The 24,538-nt window shown below is 51.4% G+C and overlaps 1 protein-coding gene across 5 annotated transcripts in view; it reads right to left on the bottom strand.

The window, feature by feature from the left end:
* The window catches only part of NTRK3 (neurotrophic receptor tyrosine kinase 3), a 387,207-nt gene extending 364,279 nt beyond the window's left edge, over positions 1–22,928 (bottom strand). For 3 of the 5 annotated variants that reach the window (XM_030931666.1, XM_030931668.1, XM_030931669.1), the window contains exons 1-3: positions 22,841–22,928; positions 22,478–22,677; positions 22,096–22,358 (exon numbers count right to left, since the gene is read on the bottom strand). In XM_030931666.1, coding sequence (XP_030787526.1) covers positions 22,096–22,343 — 248 coding nt within the window. In that variant the 5' untranslated portion in view covers positions 22,344–22,358; positions 22,478–22,677; positions 22,841–22,928. Of the gene's footprint in view, positions 1–22,095; positions 22,369–22,477; positions 22,678–22,840 lie in introns of those variants that run through there. The other 2 variants (XM_010362292.1, XM_030931665.1) reach the window with 2 other exon arrangements.
* Positions 22,929–24,538: the final 1,610 nt, after the last annotated feature.

Consider the following 24,538-nt stretch of genomic DNA (forward strand, 5'->3'; position numbering starts at 1 on the left):
GCTCTCAGGGCTGTGAAAACAAATCATTAAATAAGTTAGAACTGTTGGTAAATGTTGAGTCCCACTAGACACGCATTGTTTACTCTTTAATATTTAAACACGTTAATTAAATCTCTGAATAAACAAATATATTTTAGCAAGTGGCATTCCGGAGCTGGAGTCCGTTTCATGCACCTCGATGCCTTTTGGATGGGACCAAGCCTTCTTCTCATGGCAAAGGAGGTCCACAGTCACCGTCCTGTGCCAGGCCAGCCTGCCAGGCAGCCTGGATCTTCAGTCAGGAGGTGATGGACAGCACCCTAGTCCAATAACATCTGCCCTTCTCAGGACCCAAGCCTGTCTCTCAGCACCCTATTCCCAACCTTCAAAAAGCCCCCAGAGCCTACATATCTCCAGAGTGTGCTCTCTTCTTTCATTCATTCATTCTCCTTCATTCATTCATTCATTGATGCACACATCAGCCCTGCATTTACATAGCAAGGCATATGCTAAACACTGGAAAGACAAAGATAAGCAGGACCAAACTTATAAGCCATTCTTATAAGAAGCCCATATTCCTTGGGGCTGCACAGTCTGTCACCTCTCAACTTCCCCAGCCAGAATGAACTTTCTTTGGCTTATTAAAGACTCCATTGCTTCAAGGGCCATCCTCACACTGCTCCCTCCTCTAGACTAGCTCTCTATCGCCTCTACCCTCACCATGTGGCTAATGCCTGCTCATCCCTCCAGTTCCAGCTCAGTTGTCCCTTCCTCTGGGGAACTTCTCTGTGTGCCCAGCCTGGATTAAGCACCCTCTCATGGAAACCCATATAACCTTGTGCTTCTTTCTCCAACACATTTATTATACTCATCACTTCAGCTGTAAGTCGAATCAGCTCCTGTTTAAAAGGAAAAACCCTCTGGGACTTCCTATTTTGCTAGGATTAAAATCTAACCCCTTCCCACAACCTAGAAGACCCTGCTTGATCTGGTCCCTGCAGACCTCTCCAAACTCCCACTCCCACCAGGGCACCCTACTCAACCCTGCTCCCAGGGCCCCCTATCCAGCCCCTGACACACTTCCAGCCCCTTCCGATCTGAGAGTCATTGCATTGGCTGTGCCCTGGGCCTGGAAACTTCTGGCTCCAGTTCTCAAGAAGCTCTGACTCTCTCTCACTGACAGATCAGAGCTGGACAGTCCCTTCTCCGATAGCCCAGATGCCCTACCCTTACACCAAGGCAGCCTCCTCACTTCCCTGTCACACCTCATAACAGAGCACTCTGTTGAGTACCTTCACGGGACTTCTTACTCCTGATAAGATTGTACTGATTTATTTTCTTACATATTGACTGATGGCCTCTATCCACTGAATTTTAAGGTCCCAGGCCAGAAATGTTTTGTCTTGCACATCACAGAATCACCAACATGAATGAGTAAGGCCTGTTTGTGTCACTGTCTACCCCACCCACAATAGCCTCCAGGCTCTGAGCTGGCAGGCTGGGCTGGCTGCTGGCCCCTCGCATTCACTACCCTGCCGCAGACCGAGGAAGGGGCCCGTGGATACTCACTGGTCTCAGCCTTCCAAGACCCCACATCTGAGCATTCAGTAAGCAGGACTCGCAGCTAAACCATTGTGGGAGAGAGACACAAGCCCAGGGGAGTTGCCTTTCTGGTGGGACCAGGCCCTCTTCGAGTGGCATTCATCTATCCCTTGCACATGAGACTCAGCTTGGGCCCCTGGGAGGAGCAGCACAACTGGGGTGGATGGAGAACCCCAAGGAAATGACCCAGCCCCAAGCCAGAGACCCAGGGGCCCAGCCCTGCCAAAGAGTACCAAATGCCCACCAGGCCTTGGCTTCCACAGTGTCAGAGAGAAGAAGGGAGCTCTGAGAGGACCCTAGGGGGATGTCCTTGGGCTGAGGATCCCAGAAGGTGCCCTTGAAAAGTCAGTCGTCTGCTTTTTCTGCCTACTTCACTCCTCTGCAAAAAGCAGCAAGAAGCAGTGCACCACAACAGGAACTCCCCTGGGGCTTTGAGTCAAAGAGGATCCCAGCTCTGCCACCTACCAGTTGGGTGACCTTGAACAAGTGACACCACCCTTCTTCCCCTCAATTTCTTCCTCTGCAAGACAAAGATACAAGGTCCTGTTTCGATCAGTCATATAAATGTGTCTCTCCTAACCCAGATTAATCAAAAGCAGTCCTAGTGTGTAAACTGTTACAACCTGTTCGGAAAAAGGTCAGGCAGTATCTTATAAAGTTAAACATAAATTTATAAAACATCCCAGAAATTTCACTCCTGGGGAATGACCCAAGAGAAATGAAAGCATATGTTCACAAAAAGGCTGGTACAAGAATGTTCGCAGCAGATTTATCCATAATACTCCAAAACTTGAAACAACCAAAAGCAAGAGAACAGATCAACTCAGGTTACCCAGACAATGTAATACCACTTAGCAATAAAAAGGAACCAAACACTGATAGCTGTAACAATGTGGATGAATCTCGCAAACATTTCTGACAAGTAGATATTATATGATTCCATTTCTATAAAGATGTAGAAGAAGAAAAAGTCATCTATTGTGAAAAAGCCCAAAACAGGCTGGGCACTGTGGTTCATGCCTGAAATCCCAGCACTTTGGGAGGCTGAGTCAGGAGGATCACTTAAGGCCAGGAGTTCGAGACCAGCCGGAGCAATAAAGTGAGACTCCAGCCTCTATTATTTTTTTAAAAAAATATAAAAAAGAAAAGAGAAGAAAAAAACAGCACGGGAGCTAAGCTATGAAGATGCAAAGACATACAGAGGGATATATGGACTCTGGAGACTCAGAAGGGGAAGAGTGGAAGGGAGAAAGGGATATAAACAAAAAAAAAACTACACATTGGGTACAAATCTCCTCTACAAATTCGCACTATAAATTCACCCATGAAACCCAAAACAACTGGTACTCCAAAAGCTACCAAAATAAAAAAAATAAATAAACACTACTCTCAAAAGCAGATAACAAAAAGCAAAGAAAAGGAAAATCCCCCAAACAGTGGCTCCCCCTGGGGCGGCAATGGCAGACGCTGACTGGGAAGCGTGTGGGGAACTTTCTGGGAGATGGTAATGTTCTGCCTCTCACTGGGTTTGGGTTCCACAAGCGTGTGCATCTGTCAAAACTCAGAGAATGCACACTTAAGAGTAACGCATTTCATTAAATATGAATATTAGCTTAAAAAGTGAAAAAAAAATTGAATGCTAATTTTATGATATACATGCTGAAGTATGTAGAGGGAGCATACTAACATCTAACATTTGCTCTGAAATGCATCAGAAAAATAGGATAGGGTAAAGAGTGGATAGAGGGCTGGACAGATGGATAGAGGATGTGATAAAGAAGTAGAGTACCATATTAATTGCCGAGTCTAGGGCGTAGTTTTATGGATGTTCAGTGCAAAATTTTCAACTTCTCTGTATGTTTGAGGATTTGCATAATAAGATGATGGGATGGGAGGGATCCTATGTAGTTACATGTCCCAAAGAAAACAATTCCATAGCCCTATTTTGTGACCTATTGTTTTGGGAAGTTCTTTCTTACTGCTAACCCAAATCCTCAGAGCTGAAGGTCCCAGCCCATTGTCATTGTATGGAGGGTGGAGGGATGCCTAACGCGGTTACTGACACAAGTGTGGTGCTCACTGGCAGCTGTTGAAATAATTAATTAATTGATAAGAGAGCTAGAAATCGTGCACTTTATATATGAGTTGTTTTGCTTATTTGCACCTGAGATCTAAAATTAAAACACAACACTGTCCTGTGGACCCTTCTCAGACCCTTGCAGTTGCTTGTGTGTGTCCTTCCCTTTATCTGCCTCTATTTCACCTAACACTGTGCAACTTCTTCCACAGGGCTCTCTTGCTTACATGACCAACTAAGCAGGCACCTTGGGCATTTGCAGCAAGAAACACCAAAAAAAAAGGAGAAAAAATAAATAGCTTTGATGAACTTCTACAGAATTCTGCACTCAGAAAATCTAACAATGGTTCTTTAAATTTCATCAGGCATGCATTTTTTTGTTTGTTTTAGGATTGTTATAATATTTTTGTGTCCCCCTCAAAATCCCTTTGTTGAAGTCCTAACCCCAAGTACCTCAGATTGTAACTGTATTTGGAGATAGGGTCTTTAAAGAAGTAATTAAGTTTAAATGAGGTCATTGGGGTAGCCCTAATTCAAAATAACTGGTGTCCTTATAAGAAGAGGAGATTAGGACACAGGCGCACACATACACAGAGAAGACCATGTAAAGATACAGTGAGAAGGCGACCATCTGCAAGCCAAGGAGGGAGGTCTCAGAAGAAACCAACCCTGCCAACACCTTCATCTTGGACTTCCAGCCTCTGGAACCATAAAAAACAAATGTATGCTTTGTAAGCCACCCAGTCTGTGGGACCTTCTTATGGCAGCCCCAGCCAAGAAATATGAGGATTTTAATTTTTTTTATTTTAAATTATAAATCTAGTAGGTATAATAATCTTTTTATTGCTTAGGGCTTCTAAAGTTCCATCATAATAAAGAAAAAACAAAAGATCATGTACTGAATATTTTATCTACCCATCACCTGGAATTAATACATGTTACCATGCTGTCAAATGCCAAGATCTTTTAAAAAAGAGAGAATATAAACATTACAGGTAAAGTTAAGAGCCCTGTACATACACTTCTTTTCCTCTCTCCCTCTCTCCCTAGAGGCCAAGACTGTCACGAAATTGGTTTGTATTCAGTCCAAGGTTTTATCTTTCTGTCTATAAACAACATATTATATCGACCATTGTGATGTTTAACGTGTATATATGGTATGCCACTCTGCAACTTATCATATTTTTCACTGGCATTATGTTTTCAAAATATAGCCATGTTACCACACAGAGAAAAAAGTTTTCATTGTAACTGCTCTACGGGATTTCATCATATCACTATGCTGTGATTCAGCTCTTGATTCAAATGCCTCCTGATAACATTTCAGCTTGTTCCAGTTGTTTTGCTCTTGCACACACTTCTGCAATAAACGTGGGAACACGGGCTCTGGAGTCAGCTTGGGCTGGAATCCTCACTGTCATTTACTGCTGTGGCCTTAGACAAGCTCTTACATCTTTTGGCCTCCATTTCCTCATCTGTCAAATGAGAGCACTTCTCCACTCAGATAGTGGTTGTGCAGATTAAATGAGTGACTACATACACTGCCAGGCCTGAATACAGTGCCTAACACACAGCAGCTGCTAGCACTATGAGCTCCTGGGAGTGGAAAGATAAAATAATCCACAAACATGGGTCTGGGCAACAAAGAACCTCTCAAAGATGGGACTGGAGTGACAGGGAGAGCCCAGGTGAGCAAACTGGAGGCCAGAAGTCCTCCAGGCAGGGGAAGTGGCCTGATCACGAGACTGAGGGCGAACGATGCTGAGAATGTTTGGAGGAATGAACAGTAGATCAGCTCTCTGGGGCAGAGAATTCCTATGGGGAATAACGGGAGGCAGGACTCCAAAGAGGTACTGCAGCCCAAACATGAATGGCTCTGAATGCCACAGAGAGAAGTCTCAACCACACCTTGGGGGCAAGTGGGAGCCAAGTAAGGTTCTTGAGGCACAGTTACACAATGACTTACTCTACCTCCCAGATCATTTTTACAAATCCACTTGAGTTTGGAATGGCATTCTGTAACATATTAAGTGTGTTTTCATCTCTCAACTACAGATTGGATCGCGCAGATCAAGGCAGGTTTGGGTCAAGTCCAGCCCTTTGGGGAAAGGTGAGCATGGGGCCAAAGTTGGGAGAGAGCCAGGCACCACATCCGGGGTGCAGAGAAAAGAGGGGAGACAGAAACAGAGAGAGAACCCAGCACCAGGACAAGGCCTGTCAGAATGTGCTTGGGAGTGGGCTGGTATTCTTCAAGAATGGAAGGATGCAGGCTTTTTGCAGTCTAGGAAATCTTATTCATAAAAATGTTATGCAGAATACCACCCCGCCTCTGATCTCACTCCAGGGAGTACAGTGTGAAAGCCATCAATATCAACAGCCACTCTCAAAGTGTGGTCCTGGACTTGATGCGAATTCTCAGGCCCAACAGCCAATCTTCAGAATCAGAAACTCTGCGGTGGGGCCCAGCAGTCCATGCTTTAACAGCCCTTGGTGATGCGCATGCATGCCAAAGCTTAGTAACTCACAGGGTCTGGTCTCCAGGACACATATATACAGACACAGAGACACACACTCACACACACACAGAAACAAGGCTCCCACACACCTGTGTGCAGGGGCACAGCCCCCCTCCCTCCCCCCACAGGATTGCCCCCAGAGAAACCCATGGCTGCTGCAGCTGTATGGCTCCCCTGCTTTCCTACCCCGTCCCCAACCACCACCATGGAAACATCACAAGTCAGAGCCAGAAGAGATCTCAAAGATCACCTAGTCTAGCCCCCGATTTTAAATATAAGAAAACCAAGACCTTAGAGACAACAATGCCTGTCCCTGACTCACCCAATAAACTGTGGCAGTGACAGGACACAGAAGCCAGCCCCATCCTGCCCCGACTCAGGGGACATTCTGTGAGGATGTGGCCAAAAACACGTGTGTCCATGAAACTCAAGGATCTCAAACTCCACTGGGTCCCGAGGGCCCCTTCTGCCCCACAACCAAAGTCAAAAACCAGAACAGCACGGCGTGTGTCCTCTCAGCCCAAGGGTGCCCACTTACTATGGAGGAGGCTGGGGCTGGCAGGAAATGGGAAGGGGTCTGGAATACAGGGCTGCCCTCCTGGCTCTGGAGCCAAACCCGCTACAAACAAATCTCAGCTCTGCCACTTCCTAGCAGAACCACCTAGGGCAAGCTACTTAGCCACCCTGTGCCTCAGTTTTCTCCCCTATAAAATGAGGATGATCATGGGACCTGCCATGTCACTGTGCTGAGAATGGAAGGGGGTTAAAATAAAAGTCCCCTTAAAGGAGCCCCCGGAGCAGTCATCACACAGCATTTGTTCTCACTGTGATGAGCTCAGGTTTCTCTAGAAGATTCCTCCAACAGGCTGCCCTGCTGAGGGCAAAGTCCAAGGCCCACAAAGGTGTGGAGAGCAATGAGAACGGTGCGCCCAGCATTCTGTATGGAGGCATGTGTGCCATCACCAAGCTGGGAGGGTTGCTGAGGGCCTGGGGGACATTCTGGTTTTAGGAAATGAGCCTGTTCCAGTCCACAGGTCTTTACTGAACACCTACCAGGTGGGGGCTCTTGGGGACAGAGCTGAATGAGCCTCAATGCCAGCCTTCAGGAGCTCACTGCACACTGAGGAAACAGGAACATTAACAAGCTAATGCTATACAGGACACATCATGGGGCTCCAGAGGGTGTCAGCTGGACTGAGACACTAGCTGTGCCACCCTCTTCTGTTCAGTGACCTGGGCAGGTAAGAACATAGAGGGCAGTAGAGGGCAGCAGGGTAGGACCTCAAGGCCAGAGCACGCCTGCCCAGACAGCAGGCAACAGCAGCCCTGAGTGAGTGACAGGAGGAGGGCAGGGCGATGTCAGTCACCTGGTTGGGAGACAGCCTGCAGCTCAGGGATGGGGGTGATGGGCGCAGGGAAGAGCGACCAATCATTTCCAGGGAGACAGAACATGACCCTCGAAAATGAACCCTAGATGCAAATCAGGGAGGCATGAGGTCACTCTCCTACCACTTCTGCTTTCCCAGGCTCCAGGGAGGTGCTCTGAGCTGGAAAGGAGGAGGCAGGGTGGGCCCAGGTCAGAATCATCCAGGAACAGGCAGCATGGGGCAGGTCAGCTGCTGGCTGGGCAGAATGTCAACAGGGTGCTGGGAGCTGGGAGCAGGAAGCGGGGCTTCCCTTCAATATCACGCGGAGCTACTCTCTTCATCTGACCTGCACCTCGCCTCACCTAGGCTCACCTCCACCCAGAGCATGGGGGAGAAAGGCTGCCCCATCCCCAGAGCCCTCTGACTTTTCTGCCGAGAACATGGCCCTGGGGATGGATGGAATCTGCTGTGCACTCTCAGCAAACTTGGCCCACTTCCCTTCTCTGGAGGTCGATTTCCAGGTGCAGGGAGAGGCCAGGAGAGTTGCTGCTCAGCTGCACACATCCTAGAAAGACAATGGAGACCTAAGGACAATGGAGACCTCATGGGTCCTGCTCTCCACTGCTTTCCCAGCTCTCCCATGTGGCTGGCCCATCGGAGACTCTCCAATAAACCCATGTCAGGTAAATGCATAAATAGAGAAATGAATGAATGGCTGCCTGGGAAGAGCACGTGGTCACCTGCTCACGGACACACAGATGCGTGACTTTCCTCCCTCCCTGTGTCACTTCGCTCTCCCTCTCAGGCTTCCTGGGGTCACCTTCCAAATAAACCACCCACACCCCAAATCTTCATCTCACACAGGCAGAGTGACAGGGGAAGAAATGAAACTGGCTTCTCTTGCCTTTCTGCGTGGGGCCTCTGTGAGCAACAGCAAGGCCAATGAATCAACTTCCCAGCCATGGGGACAATCTTGACAACTCACTCCACTGTTATTAACATTCAGTACACCTGGGAGCAGGTAAATCTAGAACTTTTAAAACTCCATTTAGGAAAATTGCACCCTGTCCACCTTAGGGAAGTCACATTTTCATATACATAAATTTTTCTTTAAACTTTACATTAGATGCATTTTCTAAAATTCTACCCGTGCTTCTCTTGAGATAATCCTTTGAGCTGTAGACCATTTGTCTAATACCTGCCTCCCTCCATTCAACTGTAGCTCCAAGAAGAAAGTATCATGGTCTTTTATTTTCTCAAGGCTGTGCCCCAGAGCTCAGCATGGGCCTGGCCCACGGCTGGTGCTAGGCACTAGGATGAAAGGGGGCAGACTCTCTTCCTCTCCGGGTCCCACAGAAGGAAAAGCCAGGCTGGCCTGCTAGCGCATCTGCTCATTCTTCCCCAACAGTCCAGATGCTAGGATGGGCTTTGGCAAACAGCAAGGCAGGCGGCCAGACACCTGGGCACCCCACAGCTTAGGTACAGATGAAGCTCAGAAGTCACCATGGGCTGAACACACCACCAATGCCAGGCCCCCATTAGCTGTCTGTTACACACTTGGAAGACAGTCCTTTGGAAAATGGAATATGAGGCTGCCCCTCCAACACCTGCCCTGGGGATGGGAGCCAGAAGTCGTCATAGGCCATAGGGCCCTCCCATGGAGGAGGAGGAGCTGCAGCTGCAGGCCCTAAATATTAGGCCCTTCTTTCCACCCTCTTCCTTCAACACCAGGGACTTCGAGGGGCCCTGAGCTGAACTCCTCTTCCATTTCTTTCTTGCTCCTGAGTGCCTCGAAGACAAGGTTTCTGCCAAGAGCATAAAACCGCACCCCTTCTCCATGCCCTTGCCCCCTCCCCACTTCTTATTTCACTCTCTGTGTCTTATCACCATATTTGTTCAAATGACTGCCACTTAAGAGGTGGCAGGGAGTCAGAAACACAATCTGGAGCAAAGCTGATATTAAATAACTTCCTGAGCCTGGCCCGTCTGCCAATGCTCCCTCCTGGATCTCAGGTGGAAAAATGATGAGGCTGCAAGGATGAGAGCCAGGAACACCCCAATTCAGCCTCAGAGCCACCCCTCCAATGAGAGGAGACTGGAGTTTCTTCACCAGTAAAGCCCAAAGCTTAGCAGTGACCCCTACTTCCCCTTCTCACTTGATCCCATCACCCATACCACACACACACACAGACACTCTCAGCAAAAGATATTCAATCATGTCTGACACTCATATTTAAGCTACAAGAGACTTTTTTGTCAACCAGACCAACCCCTACATTTTCCAGGTAAACAAACTGAGGTTCAGAGATCTGGAGTCTCTTGGCTAAGGCCAACCAGATAGACTGTATTAAAGCATCTCAAAAAGAGTGGTGCCCCAGGAAAACACCAGAAAGGCTCTGGTTTTTAGGTGCCAGGATTGTTTCATTACAATCAAGTTAGTCAGTTGCCCATGTGTTTTCTCCAGTTGTGACTTCGTACTGTGGGCCCCAGCAAGAAACATCCCCAATAGCCATCATCACATCAATGCCCTCAGGAAAAAAAGTCTTTAGCACCTAGCAGTTGAAGGGGAGAAATTCTGCTAATGAAACCTCTGAAGCCAGTATCCACTAACCCTGACTTAGCCTCACCTGGCCCAGACAAGTCCCACCACAACACCTGCAAGATCGGAATACACTTGCTGTTCTCTATGCCAGCCACTGGGTGTCACTGCTGCCCCCCATGAATTGGAACCACAGCGCGTTCAATAGGGGGTAAAATGACCCCAGCCGGCCAAGGGGATCTCATACATATCTCCTGGGTGTGACCTAACTTCATATTTCTCCAGAAAGAGATAGATGGACAACCACGTTCCAGATGCTGTTCCAGATGCTGTTCCATCATGTTCCAGATGCTGTCCCCACATCGTGTACTTTAATCCTCACAACACCATCTCACAACATCTCCCGATAACACCTTACTTTGCAAGTGAAGAAAGTGAGGCAAAGAAAAATTAAATAACGTGCTCACAGTTTAAAAAACCAGCAAGGAGGAGAGCAAGGATTGAAACCCGAGAGGGATGTCAAATTCCATGACCTTTTTACTACTCAATTTAGCCTCCCTTGAGCTATCAGTCTCAGTGCTATGGGCTCTGGTTGAATCAAGCTGGTTTGCTATGACCCCAGAGAAGATGGCATCTGGGAAGAAACCAAGTGGGGCTCAGGTTTTCATCAAAGGTACAAATCACAACAGGACAGGCTCAACAGCCCTTCCCTCTCTGCAGAAATCATGGTCTAGTGCCCTCTTGTGGCTTAACGTGGAACTGGGATGAATGTCCATGGGAGGCTCTCCTGGGTGGATTGGAGGGATATTAGGTCATCCTATTCCATTGGATTCCTACATTCTTTCTACCAGGGATGGTCCTGAAGCCCCCTCTTCAGACAGACTTATTGGATTACAATAGCCAAGAGGGAATCAGCTAGTAAATGAGAAGCTACATAGGACAAGAAGCAATAACACCACATGGGACAACATCTGCAAGAGGCTGGATGCTACTAAATTACCCTAGATAGAGATTTCTGGCATCCAGATTTCTGGGGCTGCAGAGTGGTGAAGGGAGGCAGCAGAAACGCTTTGCCTGAGACCCTACTCCGACACTTGGTATTCCAAAGGAGTCCTTTATCAGCAGGAGCCATAATAATCTCCCTGTCCCTGTGGCAGGCATGTACCTCAGCCACTTTGTCCCTTTTTACAAATATATGTCATCTTAGCCCTTCTCTTGTCTCCTTCAGCTTTGCCCACATGTTAGTTCCCTCATGCAACTTCCTCTAATCCCACTCTTCAAAGACCTGGAAACATCACTGCCCATCACCTCCTACAGACTCCTGTGGACTGCTCACCAGCATGGCTTCTGTGTAGCCATCACATGCCAGGCATCTACCATAATCTCATCCAACTCTCACAACCACTCTGTTAGATGGGTATAGCTAACCAGATTTTTCAGATGAGGAAACTGAGGCTCAGAAAAGTTAAGTAACGTGCCTAAGCCTATACCAGGGCAGAGCCAAGATTTAAACTGAAAGTTTTTTGACCAAAGAAGCCTCTACTCTTCCCACTACACCAAGCCACCTCTCAGAAAAAGGAACCACTGAAAAGTTTGGGGTGCAGGAATTGGTCTAACCAAATACCCTGGATTAGAAGATTAATCTTTTAGGGTGTGGAAAATGAGCTGGAGGCAAGAGAGGCTGGAGACAGGAGAGACTGGAAGCAGGAAGAACAGATGAGGGCTATAAAAAGTATCCATGCTTGTGGGGATGAGGTTCCGGGGTGTAGTAATAGGAAGAGAGAGAAAAGAGTTTTATAAACACACACACACACGCACATTGAAATCTTACAATAATCCTGCCTTATTTTTATTATTCTCATATGAGAAAACTGAGGATCAACAAGGTCAAGTAGCCAGCACAGGGTCTCCGCATGTAAGAGGCAGAGTCACAATCTAAAGCTTCATTTAGTCGTTGCCATAAATAAGTAGGGTTGTATATGCAAATGATCTCTGGTCCAGTAGGAGGGCCATAATATCAGCTTCTTTCCTGCTCTTCAGTGGACCAGACTTGAAAAACTATCAGAAATAAGGAAGTAGGGAAAGACGGACCACAACAGAGAGGACCCTGCCTGCAGCCCCAGGTCAGGAAGCTGGGAGCAGACCCTCAGGAAAGAGTCACAGGCCCCAGAGCAGAAAGCTCCACACCCACCCCAAAAGCAGCAGACCCTGTCTCTAAAGCTGATAACCTTGTTAGTAGGAGGATGCTCATTTGTACATGGAACAAGACAGCACCTGCTCAAATACAAGACTGCCTGGAACAGAGAGATGGGCCAACGGTACTCTCAGAAGCACTGTCAAAACCAGCCAGTCCAGGCAGGGCCCATGACCCTGGTTTGCAAGGCACTTTCATACCCATCTCTGTGTATGGTTATCTCCGAAAGCAGACACAGGATCTGGAGAGGTTAAGAGAAGACGCCAAGCTCTCATCTCTAGTCAATGCCAGGACCTGCTATTTTCTGAGCACTACTTATCGTCTCGTAATTTCCAAGGTTGGGTTGTGGGGCAGAGAGAGGGGAGAGATGCCCCCACACTTGAGCCAGGGTATCAGACAGCCTGAGGGCCTGTGTAAAGCTTGCTTCCTCCATGATACTAGCCTCACAGTGAAACTATCTGTCAACTTCTCTGTGCCCCTATTAAGCCTGTGGGTCTTCCTGGGCTACCTCCCATGCATTCACCCCATTACCCTCTGTGCAAATGTGCTGATCTCTCCTGCTGCTGCTGAGAGAAGGCAGGAAGGAGAGCACACCAGGTGGCTTTCCTCCATCCAATGCACTCTCCCAGTCACCTCCTTCACAGGAAGCCGAGGGCTCATGAGTCAGAAAGCCCAGGTCCAGGAGTCTCACACCCCTGGACTGCAGAGATACAATGGAAGCAGGGCCAGCTCGGCGGAGAGATGCCCCTCATTGAGGAGAGCTGAACTCCCTGCTCAACCCTGGCTCAGGAAATGTTTTGAAAGCCAGGCCTGACAGTGCACTTCTCACCAGGCTAGCGCCACAGGCCCGGCTCCCGCCCTGGGAAGCCACCAGCCCAGGACCGTCTCGTGCGCCACACTGCCCTCTGGTGGCCACCAGGAGTGTAGACGTAGAGGGAAGTCAAAATCTTTAAGGCCTGTTTACGCAGACCTCAGACACGATGTGCACAGAACACAGGAGAGATGCACTTGTGCCTGTGCCAAGACGCCCCCAGATACACGCACGCAGCCCTGTTTCCCGCAGCACGTAGCCGGGTTTAGGACTTCGAAGCTAGTATTGCTCCCCTCGTGTTCTCCCTTCTCTGTAGCTCTGTAAGAGCTCCTTTCCCCGCCTCTCTGTAAAAGCCCGAATCCCTCAGTCCCAGAGCAGACACCAACAGGTGGATGGAGACCCACACCAGCTAGGGAAGCAGGGCCCTTCGTTTTGGGCTGCCTTGTGCCAGGAACTCACTGGGCGATTGGGCCAAATCAATTCACCTCTCTTGATTCCTAAGTTCTTTCTCTGTAAAACAGTGTTTGGTTCCAACATTTTCTGAGCCCCTTTCCAGATCTAGTAATTTATTGCTCAAAGTCTTGATCTTCTCTCTAACTCAGAAATCTTCCCAGTGGTCTAGAAAAGGAAATAACCAATGTGGTACCCAATTATTTACAGAGCCTAGCGAATACATCATTGCATAGGTTTGAACATGACAGTGACGCTACTGGGGAGCCAGACTGGAGAGTTCCATGACCTCAGCTCTCGGAAGTGGAGAGGCCAGTGGCTAAGCAATGATGAAGCAAGCTCACACAGCCAAGAAGCAGCAAACATGGAAAGTGCACCAAACCCTGCCCCACAGTTTCGGCTGTTTCACAGAAGAAAATTCTGTCTCCCACGCTCAGAGCTCATCCCTATGGAGAGAGAGATGGAGCTTCCGTGAGCAATGAAGGAAGACAGATGGGGTAAGGTTGCAGGGGGATAAAGGCTGCTTATTGTGGAGGGGACCAGGGAAGGACTCAGAAAGAAGTTCTAAACATCAGCTTCCAGCTCCAGCTGCCCAGCACTTTAGACACCCCCCTTTTGCTCTGTACCCAGAAGTATTCCTGGCACCCCAAAGCTCTACCTGGGAGAAGCCACTCATTCCTCTGCTCTCCCATCCAAGCTTTCGCTGGTCATGAGCACCAGGGGCATAGTCCTGCTGACCACAGCTCAGCCCAGAGAGGAGCTGGCTGGGACCCAGCCACCAGCTTTCTGAATCTCAGCCAGCCTCAGCTGGCACCTGTTCTGCTGTGGGCTGGCCTGACCTCAGAGGCCAGGACATCATGGGGTGGATGAGGAGGCCTGGGAAGAGGGTGTGGCTGAGACACAACTTCAGGAGAAACTCCCTGTTGGGAACAGGTCAGGAGGGGAGACCAAAAGCCTCCCCCACCACTAGAGAGGCCTGCCTGGGACAGTGTTGGCTGCACTGTTTGGCCAACACCACACCCATAATTATCCTATGTGCCTTCCCCTCCAACCCCAGCCAGGGTAATTCCCACCCAAGGAACTGAAATATTGTAAACTAAAGGATTCTCCTAGACTTTTACATCAACTCTTTTATTTATTTTTAACTTAATAGTAATATATTCGTGTGTGTGTGCATGTATGCATATATATGTGTATGCTAGTATGCATATGAGTATTGCAAAAGAGCATAGGCAACATAGCTTAATATTTAAATGCCAGACTGCTTTGCCATTTACTGGCTGCATGAAATTAAGTGAGTTAATTCCTTCTCTGCACTCAGTTTCCCCATCTGGAAAATGGGGCTAATAATAGTACTCATCTTATTGGGGTTGATGTGAGGCCACAATGAGGTATTAGCCTTAGAGTGCTCGGCACAGTGTGTGGAACATAGTAAGTGTTCGAGAAACACTAACAATTGATATCATGCACTCAGTAGATGCTAGCTGTCATTAGTTACGTATCGACAGACTTCTCTTTGCTAGACATGACCCAGGGCACTGAACTTCAACAAGGTGCTTATATAATGTAGTTGTTATTATTATCCATGTTTTATAGATAAGGAAATTGAGACCCAGAGCAGGAAAGAGATTTGTTCAAAGCCAGGGAGAGGCCATGCCTGGAGGAGCTGCTGGGAAAACTGGGCTTAGGAAAAGAGCAGCTGCCAGAGTCCTCCATGCTTGATGATGCGTGTCTGGGGAAGGATTCCTGAATCTCCCACCGCCCAGACTCTGGGACACTTATGAAGGGACAAGCCAGGTGGGAGGACCAGGGGCAGAGGTAAGACCAGGGGAAAAGGACAGGCTTCCAAGCCTGCTGAGCCCCAGGTTCCCCAGCCCTGTGTGTGAACAGAGCTCAGCAGAAGGCCTCATCGAGTTGATTTCTAATTGGTATGGGCTGCAGGCTGCAAGGAGCCCTGCGGCTGCCAGCCTCACATAGTTGCTGCCTCTGGGGACCCTGAATTTGGAAACATTGCCTCAGAGGGAGACACAGTCATGGGGGAGGCTCTGGCTTTGATGAAGCGCCCAGAACAGGAGCCAGCGCTGAGTAGAAGGCGGCCCCGGCACCTGGGAGCGTGCCTGGGAAGAGGAGTCTTCAAGAGACTCAGGGATCCCGGCTGAGTCCCTGCCCACTCTGGGCCCTGGGACCCTCATGGGTGACATGAGGGAGAAGATGACTGCAGTGGTCCTTTCCAGCTTTGAATTCTGATAAGCCCTGCACTTAGAGGCAGCGGAAATGGCAAAAGCCTCCTTGGGGGTTCTCAGGACTCCACCGGGCCCTGAGCTTTGGTGTTAGCCTCACTGGAGTCTTCGCTCCTTATGACCCAGCCTATCAAAGAGCAGCTTCCAACACACCGGACACCAGAAGGATTTGTGTTCCTCAAAGTTGAGGTCAACGAGGCTCAATGAAAGACAAATGACATGAGCTGATCACTCAGTTGGTCACCAACATCTGAGTGACTGAGTCCAGCCTCTATCTGGGCCACCCTTTGACCAGTTGCTGAACAATCAGCCACCCTCTGCAAGTCTTTCAAAGATGGGTCCCTCTAATGCTGCCCTTTGGGTGGAAAAACTTCCTAGATGAAAATGCTCTGCACCTTCCTTTCCAACAAGCCAAACCCCAGGGCCTTAGGAGACCAAGGTCCCCAGGTTTGATCCTATAAGTATCTTTCTCTGGGGCTGTAACTACTCCTGCTTCCAAATCTCATGTCCATAGCCCCTCACATTTCTGCCTTCCTCTCTCAGGCCTAGTCCTAATGTCTGGCTGAAAGGGCCATGCCCAAGAAAGAATAGAGCCAAGGGGCCCACAGTTGGTAAGAGAAGTCCCAGAAGAACCACAGACTCCTGAGAGCTTCCGGACTTTTCCATTTGTGAGCTACAACAACATGACCACCTGGGACGCTAGATTTGTTCTTTATTTTGTTTTCTTGGTCTGTAAAATGGGACTGTTAAGCTCTGCTTTTATACACAAAGCAACTGTCACAAAAATAAACTCAACAATTGTAAACTAAAAATAATGATATGACTGATGGGGGCATTCGTGGAGATGAAGAATTTGCTACACAGGGATAAGAAGGTAGGATCCCGGTAGGGACTAGACCATTGTTTAAGAGCTGGCCTGGCCCCTGCAAGGGGGCTTTTGGGCCTTGGGAACTCTGATCTGGAACTGAGATTCCCCACCCGCGCCAGTTTATTCCCTCCTCACATTGACCCCTTCCCCCTATTAATCAACCCCTCCTTGGCACGGCATCAAGGGGGAGCTAGGGGCTTCAGGACCATCTCTCCTGTCACCACCCTGTCTTCTTCTCAAGTGCCAACCCTCCCAATCACAACAGCCGTGGGTACCAAGCTGTTTTGATCATGCATGATTTAGCAATCAAAAAGTTTATTTTATAACCCCCAAGCACTCATATTTATTACTTTATATGTTTATATATCTATTATCTATACATTAAATATGAAATATCCTCTTTTCTAGGCAAGAATAATTTGCAATAGAAGTTTCAGTGTTTTCTTCTCACACCCAGTGGAGAGCTGTACTCCAGCAATGGGCTGAAAGCTTTGCAGAGGGATATCTTTTTCTGGCCCTGAGCCCAGGGTGTAGATGGGGAGCCATGAAGCTGGGTGTCCAGGCCCTAATGAGAGGCTGCAGGCCCCAGCACATTCTTGTTAAATATGCCATTTGGTCTGGGCAGTTGACTCTAAATAGTGTCATGTGTCACAAATGGTGTCAAATTCTGGGTGGCCCAAGTTTGCTAAAGGTGGGAAGGGAAGGAAGAGGAGAAAAACCAGTGGCCCAAGGTCAGTGAGGGAGTACACCTCCTCCTGGCACCATCACAAGGGTCATTGCCATCCCAAGGAGGTGCCCTTAAAAGTGGCCTGGACAAGCCTCCTGGGGGAAGTTCCCTGGGCCCTGAGATGATATATGTCCAAGTTGGAAGAAACACTCTGCCCTGTGGCCTCAATTCATAGTTGAATTTACAGGCTCAGAAAGTCTAGAGTGCCCTGATGGAGCTCACAGGGGGTTAGGGACAGAGCCAAGGTGGGATTCACATGATCCATCCCTTTCTCTGCCACCAGCCAACTGGAGGCCCCGAGGGGAGGCTGGAGATCGTGCCTATGGCTCCTGTGTAAGCCACCCACCGGAGCACATGGGATGGTGACCCAGGGCCTCAGTGGAAATGCCCTGATATTGGCAAGGGCCATACCAAATGAGGGCCTCAGGCTACCCACACCCACCCAAGAGTCAGCTGAGATGGGACCCTGGTCCTTCTACAGAGCTGGACAGAAGCAGCAGCTGGAAGGGACTGGCAAGACAGGGACAGGGAGCATCCCAGGAGAGCATGCATCAGGTCTTCCCTTTCTCACAGCAGCACCTCCTGTTCGGCCAGGCAGGAGGGTAGTAGGATCCTTCTAGGACCCTAAGGAACCTTCCAGATTGCAGGGTCAGCCTTCCTGGGGCTAGTAGATGAGGACTTTCAAAGCAGTGGCCAGGCCAGGCCGGTTTTTGCCCAAAGTTGTCATGGCCTTAGGTCCCATGGAGCTGCAGAGCAGATGCCCTTGGCCCCAGGGTATATGACAGAAGCTTGACCTGCTGGGCTTCCTGGGGCAAGGGGTCTTGGCTCTGGAGCCACCAATAGCCTCTCCTCGGTGGAAAACCCCAGGGCTTCAGGAGACCAAGGTCCCCAGATTTGATCCTGGAAGTATCTTTCTCTGGGGCTGTAACTACTCCAGCTTCCAAATCTCATGTCAATAGCCCCTCACATTTCTGCCCACCTCTCTCAGACCTAGTCCTAATCCTGAGGCTCTGAGCACCTCACTGTGCCTACTGAGAGTGAGCCCCATGATGACTTTGGGGCCTGACACATACCCTGCCAGGTCATTGTCAAGGCTGGGTCTCCCCTTGATCCTTAGAAAGAATGAGACTCAGGAGCCAACACGACACCAAAGCCCCAAATGATCCTTCAGGCAGCCAGAAGAGGGCCTTCAGGGAGGGCCATGGAAATGAAGGGACCAGAGAGCTGCCTAATACCAGGGACCCTGTGGGGGCTCAGAGTGAGACCCTGATGGTGACTTAAGAGTCCCAGCTAAGAGCCCATAGCCTTTGCAAGCCAAGGTAGCCAACCCTGAGCACACCTGGTCCACGCCATCCTCTCCTGCTTCATCTTTTCTAACAGCTAAAGACTATACCATTCCAACCTAGCCCCAGGCAGGCCTGGCCTAGCAAAGCGGCCCAGACAGTCCACCATGGCCACCACCCTCCTGCCTTTGTGAAGTCACAGCCTGGTTGGGCGTGGCTGCGCATGGACCCTTCCAGGCTCCATGAGGTTCCTGTGAATCAGTAGCTGCAAAGGCAAAGGGATTGGCCTCCTGGGCAAAAAGGGGCCAAAAGGGAGGGCCCTTTGGAGCAGCATGGCTCTGGGAGGGGAGGAGGTGAGACCAACACTTCTGCCCTGATGCCTTACAACTGATTTCCTCCAGATACAAACAGGGCAGCTGAATGGGGATATGGCCTCCCCCATCACAGGCAGTTCCCAGCCAGCTTCCTTGGATGGCCACACAGGAATCACTCCACACACCACCTCTGAGAAGCAGAACCACAAGGAAACCTCTTGTCCCTCTGTAAACTCAGGTACAATCAGTTCAGCACTTGAAGGAAGGACTTCGAAACATTACAGCCCGAAGAACAAGAGGGTGAAACTGTGGAGGCCTCAGCATCTTCTACCCAGAGTGTGCCCAAGCTATACCCTGGGGTATCCACCAGCATCAAGAGCTTCAGGCCAATGGGAGGCTGTGGGACCTCTTGGCCCCATTTCCTTGGTAACATCAGAAATCTGAAGAACAACTCTCCAGCAAGGCACGGGCTTCAACTGAAGCCCTCTTCCCAAGCCATACTAAAACAAGAACCAACCCCAAACAAGGGCGCTCCTCCTGCCCACATGCCCCTCTTCCAGCCTGCTCCACATGCAGCCCCTCACAGTGGGGGTCCCTGTTGGAGTTGTGTGCATGGAGAAAGTGACCTTACCACCCCAAGCCTCCATTTCCTCGGAAGTCAAACAGGGATGGGGATGCCGACTTTCTGGGGTGAGCGTGACTCCCCGCCCTCTCTCCAGCCCTCTGGCTCTGGAGTGGAAATCTGGGCCCTTCTCAAGCTCAGTCAATGCCAGTCATAGATATAACAGGGCACTGGGGAGAAGATGGGGCGAGGAGAGGTCATTCAAGCTATGACCTCTGACCCTCCCCCACCTGCCACTGGCACACCTCCTGTGGGAATCCAGTTCCCTTGTTCTTTGGTGTTGGGTGGATTTAGAGAAAGGAGTCCTGATGGCCTCCCAGAGTCCAAGTCCTGAAACAAGAATGGGAACACACACAGAGGGGCTCCAGATCCACTCCCTGCTCACTATCCTCCCAGACACCCTCATGAGGCCCTCCAGTGCCAAAGAGGGCAGGAGGCCACCCCAGTCCCCTCCCACCACAGACCTTTCTGGCAGCCTGGAAAGGCTAACCCAACTCTTCCCTATGAAACTGCTTCCCTGAGCATCATTTTCAGAGGAGCAACACCTCTGTGTGGCTACAAAGAGCCTATGTGATTGTGACCATCCCTGCCTCCCACTGGCTTTCTACAGATAGACACATCCTTGGAGCAGCACACTGGATGCAGCTCACGCATTCCCAGAGACCCAGGCTGGGTACCAGGGGCCCCTTCTTCCAACCTTTGGCCCACCCCTGGCAATCTCCAGGTTGGGCTTCTGAGCACCAAGACTGGTTGCTCAACTACCACCTTCACCACCATCCCACTCCCCCACATCTACCCCCTACACACACACAGCCCCAGTAATGCACTTCCAAGTCTGAGTTTCCCTAACAGTCTCACTCTGAACCCTTCTCCCTGCATCCTTGGGAATGCTGGAAGACTATGGCCTGCAGTGGGGGAGAGGCACAATTGGGTCTGTCCCCTTTCTCCTGCCCTCCCTGCTGCCCCCCACCCTTTAGCTGTTTGTCTTGTCATCTCTGGCCGGGTTGAAGGGGGTGAGGGGGTGAACAGCAGAGCTGAGATATGGGTCAAGCTTGTCTCCTGGGCCAGCAGTCAGAGACATCTCCAGGGCTATCCATTTCCCTCAAACTGTCAGCTGCGAGAATGCAAGCAAAGGTTCCATTAAGCCAAGAGGGCTGGTGGGCTTTCCAGAGAGCAGGACTGCAATTCCTCCAGGCTTTGCAGCCCCAAGGCCCTGGAATGAAGCAAGGGGAGGTGCTCCCAGAGCAGCACCAAAGGCAGGTCCGGCCCCCTTAAGTCCATCGAAGGGGTAAAGAGCCACCCAAAGGCCTTCCTCCAGACCTTGGCCAGGACCTCAGCACAAACCCTTCTCAGCTGCCTACCCACTGCTGGGAGTCCTCAAGGGCTGGAAGCCTTGGGGGAAAAGAGGTGAGAATTATCCTCTGAGCAATTCCAGTAAGGTCCACATCCTTCTCCAGGGTGGTAGATTAGGAGAGGGTCACCTGGCCGAGGTCAACGAAAGAAAAGAGGAGCAGACTCTCCGGTCCCCAACCCTGGATCTGTCCTCTCCTTTGCTTCTGCTCCCATCTCCACCAAAGAAAAATAGCAAGGAGAAAAGAGCAGGCCACCACTGGTCTCCCACGGACGGGGCAGAACCAAGCAAAAGCCAGTCAGAGTTGAATGTTCCAAATGAACCGATCCGCACGACCATACAAGAAACCCCCCTCCCCAAAACACACGCCCTCTCCTCTCCCTGCACCATCCTGACTCGGAATTATCCGGAGCAGTTATCAAAGCCTAAACTGAGAAAGGATCTGTAGGCGCCCAGATGCAGATGAGGGTGGCAAAGGGGGTGTCTCGGAAATGCCCAAAATGGGGCTGGAGAGTGCGGGCTGCAGGAGGGGAAGGGAAGAGGTAGGCGTCCATGACGGCCTCCACACGTCCAAAGTCTCCCCGAGAGCAGCCAGCTCCCAACTTGCTTACTTGTCAGCATGTTTTGCTGTTTCCAAATGGAAATAGTTAAACACCTCGGCTGGATCGCGAGCAGTCCCTATCTGTCACCTTCCCTGCCAGCTAAGCGCCGCCGCCGCCGCCGCCGCCGCCGCCGCCGCCGCCGCCGCTGCCGCCTCTGCCACAGAATCGAACCTCGTCTACTTTATTTCACTTGAGCGTGGCCAAACTGTTGCTATTTAGTGGGGGACAAAAAACCAATTTGCAACCTCGAAACGAGAAAGCAGCTGGTGGGGGGGCGGTTGGGAGCTGGGCCCTGCGTGCCCTCGGCGGCCGGGGTCCTCTCCCGGGAGAGGCACACACACGCATCGCCGGATCGCGCCTCGTCAGGGCCCGAGTCACCTGGAATGCGCAGCCCGAGAGCATCTCCCGAGCCACAGCGAGCCTGACGCGCGCCCAGCGGGCGGCGGGCAGCGGCGAGCTGGGGCGGGTGGAGGGCCGGCTCCCGGCCGCGGGCGGGCAAGAGGGAGACGCGGAGCGCGGGGGAGGCAGGATGGGGAGCGGCCGCCTGACTTACATGGAAGTGATATTCCTTGAGATGTCCGTGATGTTGATGCTGGCGTTCCCATTGCTGTTCCCTGAATCCTGCCCTTCCAGGAGTGGGAAGAGGTTCCCATCGTCCGGCCGCCGGCAATTGATCTCAGTCTTGCTGCAGACACAATTTGCAGGGCAAGCCAGCACGGAGCCCACATAGTCCAGCCAGACGCTTCCCAGCAAGAAAATCCGCCAGAAACTACACTTGGCTGGGCAAAGAGAGACATCCATCTCCGATCGCTGCTTCTAAAAAAGAGGAGGAGGAGAGGAGAGGGGGATGGGGTGGGGGGAGTGGGGAGAGCGGGGGGGGGGGGAAGGAAACAAAGACGGCGAGGGAGGGGGGAAGGGGGAGGGGGGGCCTCTGCCTTTGAAACGCCGAACGATCAGATGCAAAATCCTTCAGCGTCTGAAACCATCGCGGCCGCCGCCGCCGCCGCCGCCGCCGGGTGGGAGCCGCGAGGAGCGCCTAGTGGCGCGGTCTGCCGGGCATGGTGGCCGGCTCGGCGATCGCTGACTCGCCGGGTCCGGGGACTCTGGAAGCGAGGCGTGCTCTCCGACTCTGAGACTTTGCAGGGTTGCAACAGACGGTGGGGAGGCAAAAAAAAAAAAAAAAAAAAAAAAGGAAAAGGAAAAAATGGTGCTAAAGTCACCAAGTCCCACCTACTGGGCAGAATTAAAACGGACACACCACACACCTGCAAAACACACACACTCACACATACACACACCCGGAGCCCGAGGAAAGGAGGAGAAGGAAGATGCAGTAGGAGCTGCAGCAGCCGCCGTGAATGGCTCGCCGCGCGGCTGCAGAAATGTACAAGTGCTCCGAGCCTTACGAAACGCACGGGTTATCGGAGCGTCTTCCTCGGCTCCCTCCCTCCCTTTCTCCCTCCCTCCTCCCCTCCCTCTTCGTGGCCTCCTCCCCCCCCCCCCCCCCCCCGCCCGGTCTGGGAGCGGCAGGAGAGCGGAATCTCCCCCTCCCTCCCCTCCCCACACCCGTCTCTCTCCCCGCTCGTCCTCTCCCTCCTCCCCACCCACCCACCCACCCACTCGCCGGCTCGCGGCTTTAGCCGGCACCACCACCCGCAGCCGCGCGGCAGCCCGCCCGCCCGCTCCACGGCTAGCAGCGCGGCGCCCGCTAGCCGCAGCCCCGGGGAAACTGAGACCGAAGGGAAAAAGTTGCAGTTGAGATTGCGAGGGTCGGGGCTGGGGAGGGAGAGTTGGCGAGCTGGCTGCGCGACACGGAAAGGCGCTCTCCTTTCCACTTTTTGGCCCTCGCGCTGCCCGGTTTTGCTGCAATCCGGACCGCGGTAGGAAGTGAGATGGACGTGGCGGAGGTGATCGGGGAGTGCTCCCAAGCCTGGGTGGAGGGCGCTCCCAAGCCTGGGTGGGGGGCGCAGGCTCACGGACGGCGACGGGGGGAGCCGAAGCCCACAGACACCCCAGAGAAGCACGCAGAGCCAGGGACCGGGACCGCAGACACGCAGTCCTTGGTCTGAATGACACTCATTTCCTTAATCTTAAGAGTCTGGGGCGCTGGTCTCGGCTGGGAAGGGACTGCGGGACTTGGCACGCTAGGTGCCCCCGTGCCCGCTGCGCCTTCTTGGAGGTGGGTTTTGCATTCGGCCTTGTGCAAGCAGGGATCGGGGAAGGAAGAAACAAGGGTCGAAAGGGCTGCGCTGGAGAGCCGAGGTGGCCCCGGGAGAGCCGTGTGTGCGAGAGAAACGGCCGGGGGAAATTGAGATGCAAGGGGCATATTTTGGCAAGCGCCACGCCAGCACCGTCAGAGGCCGGCTTCTCGGGCTCAGCTCTCGGGTGCGCTGAGCTGGCTGCCGGGTGAGGGGGCGGGCGGGCTGCTTTCTCCGGATTCGGGGGCGCAGAACCTCCTCCTTCCCTCCCACACAAGCACCCCTTCCTGGTAGGGACGCAAAGCAGGTGCAGCTTTCGACGCGAGCTCAGATCTCATCCGGGAAAGAAGTGTGGGGCAGGGGTCCCCGCTTTTGCACTGGTAGGGTTTTTTTTTCTTAATAAAACATAAAGATGCCAAGTGTGAGCTGTTTGCTGAAAAAAGAAAAAAAAAAAACGAGCATTCGCTGTGGGAAAGGAAAAGAAAGGGTTAGGGGAGTCTGAGCAGGCAGACACACTACAGCATTCACACGCAGAAGAAAGCAGGGTTCTCCTTCCCGAGCTTGGATGAGGGCAGGCGAGGAAGCAAAATACATTGAATTCAACTGCATCCAGTATCTGAAAGGAGTCTCCCCCGCCCCCCTGTAGATTCCGATGCAGGTCATGCAACTTGCAGGCAAGATGGGGGAAGGGGTATGCCGGTGTCACCGCCTGCCCCAGGCGCAACCACAGACAGGCCGGGCGCCTTCGGGTGGCACTGTCGCTTGGAGTAAAAACTTGGACGAAAAAAAGGAAGAAAA

Source organism: Rhinopithecus roxellana, chromosome 5 (genome assembly GCF_007565055.1).
Source record: "Rhinopithecus roxellana isolate Shanxi Qingling chromosome 5, ASM756505v1, whole genome shotgun sequence".
NCBI lineage: Eukaryota > Metazoa > Chordata > Mammalia > Primates > Cercopithecidae > Rhinopithecus > Rhinopithecus roxellana.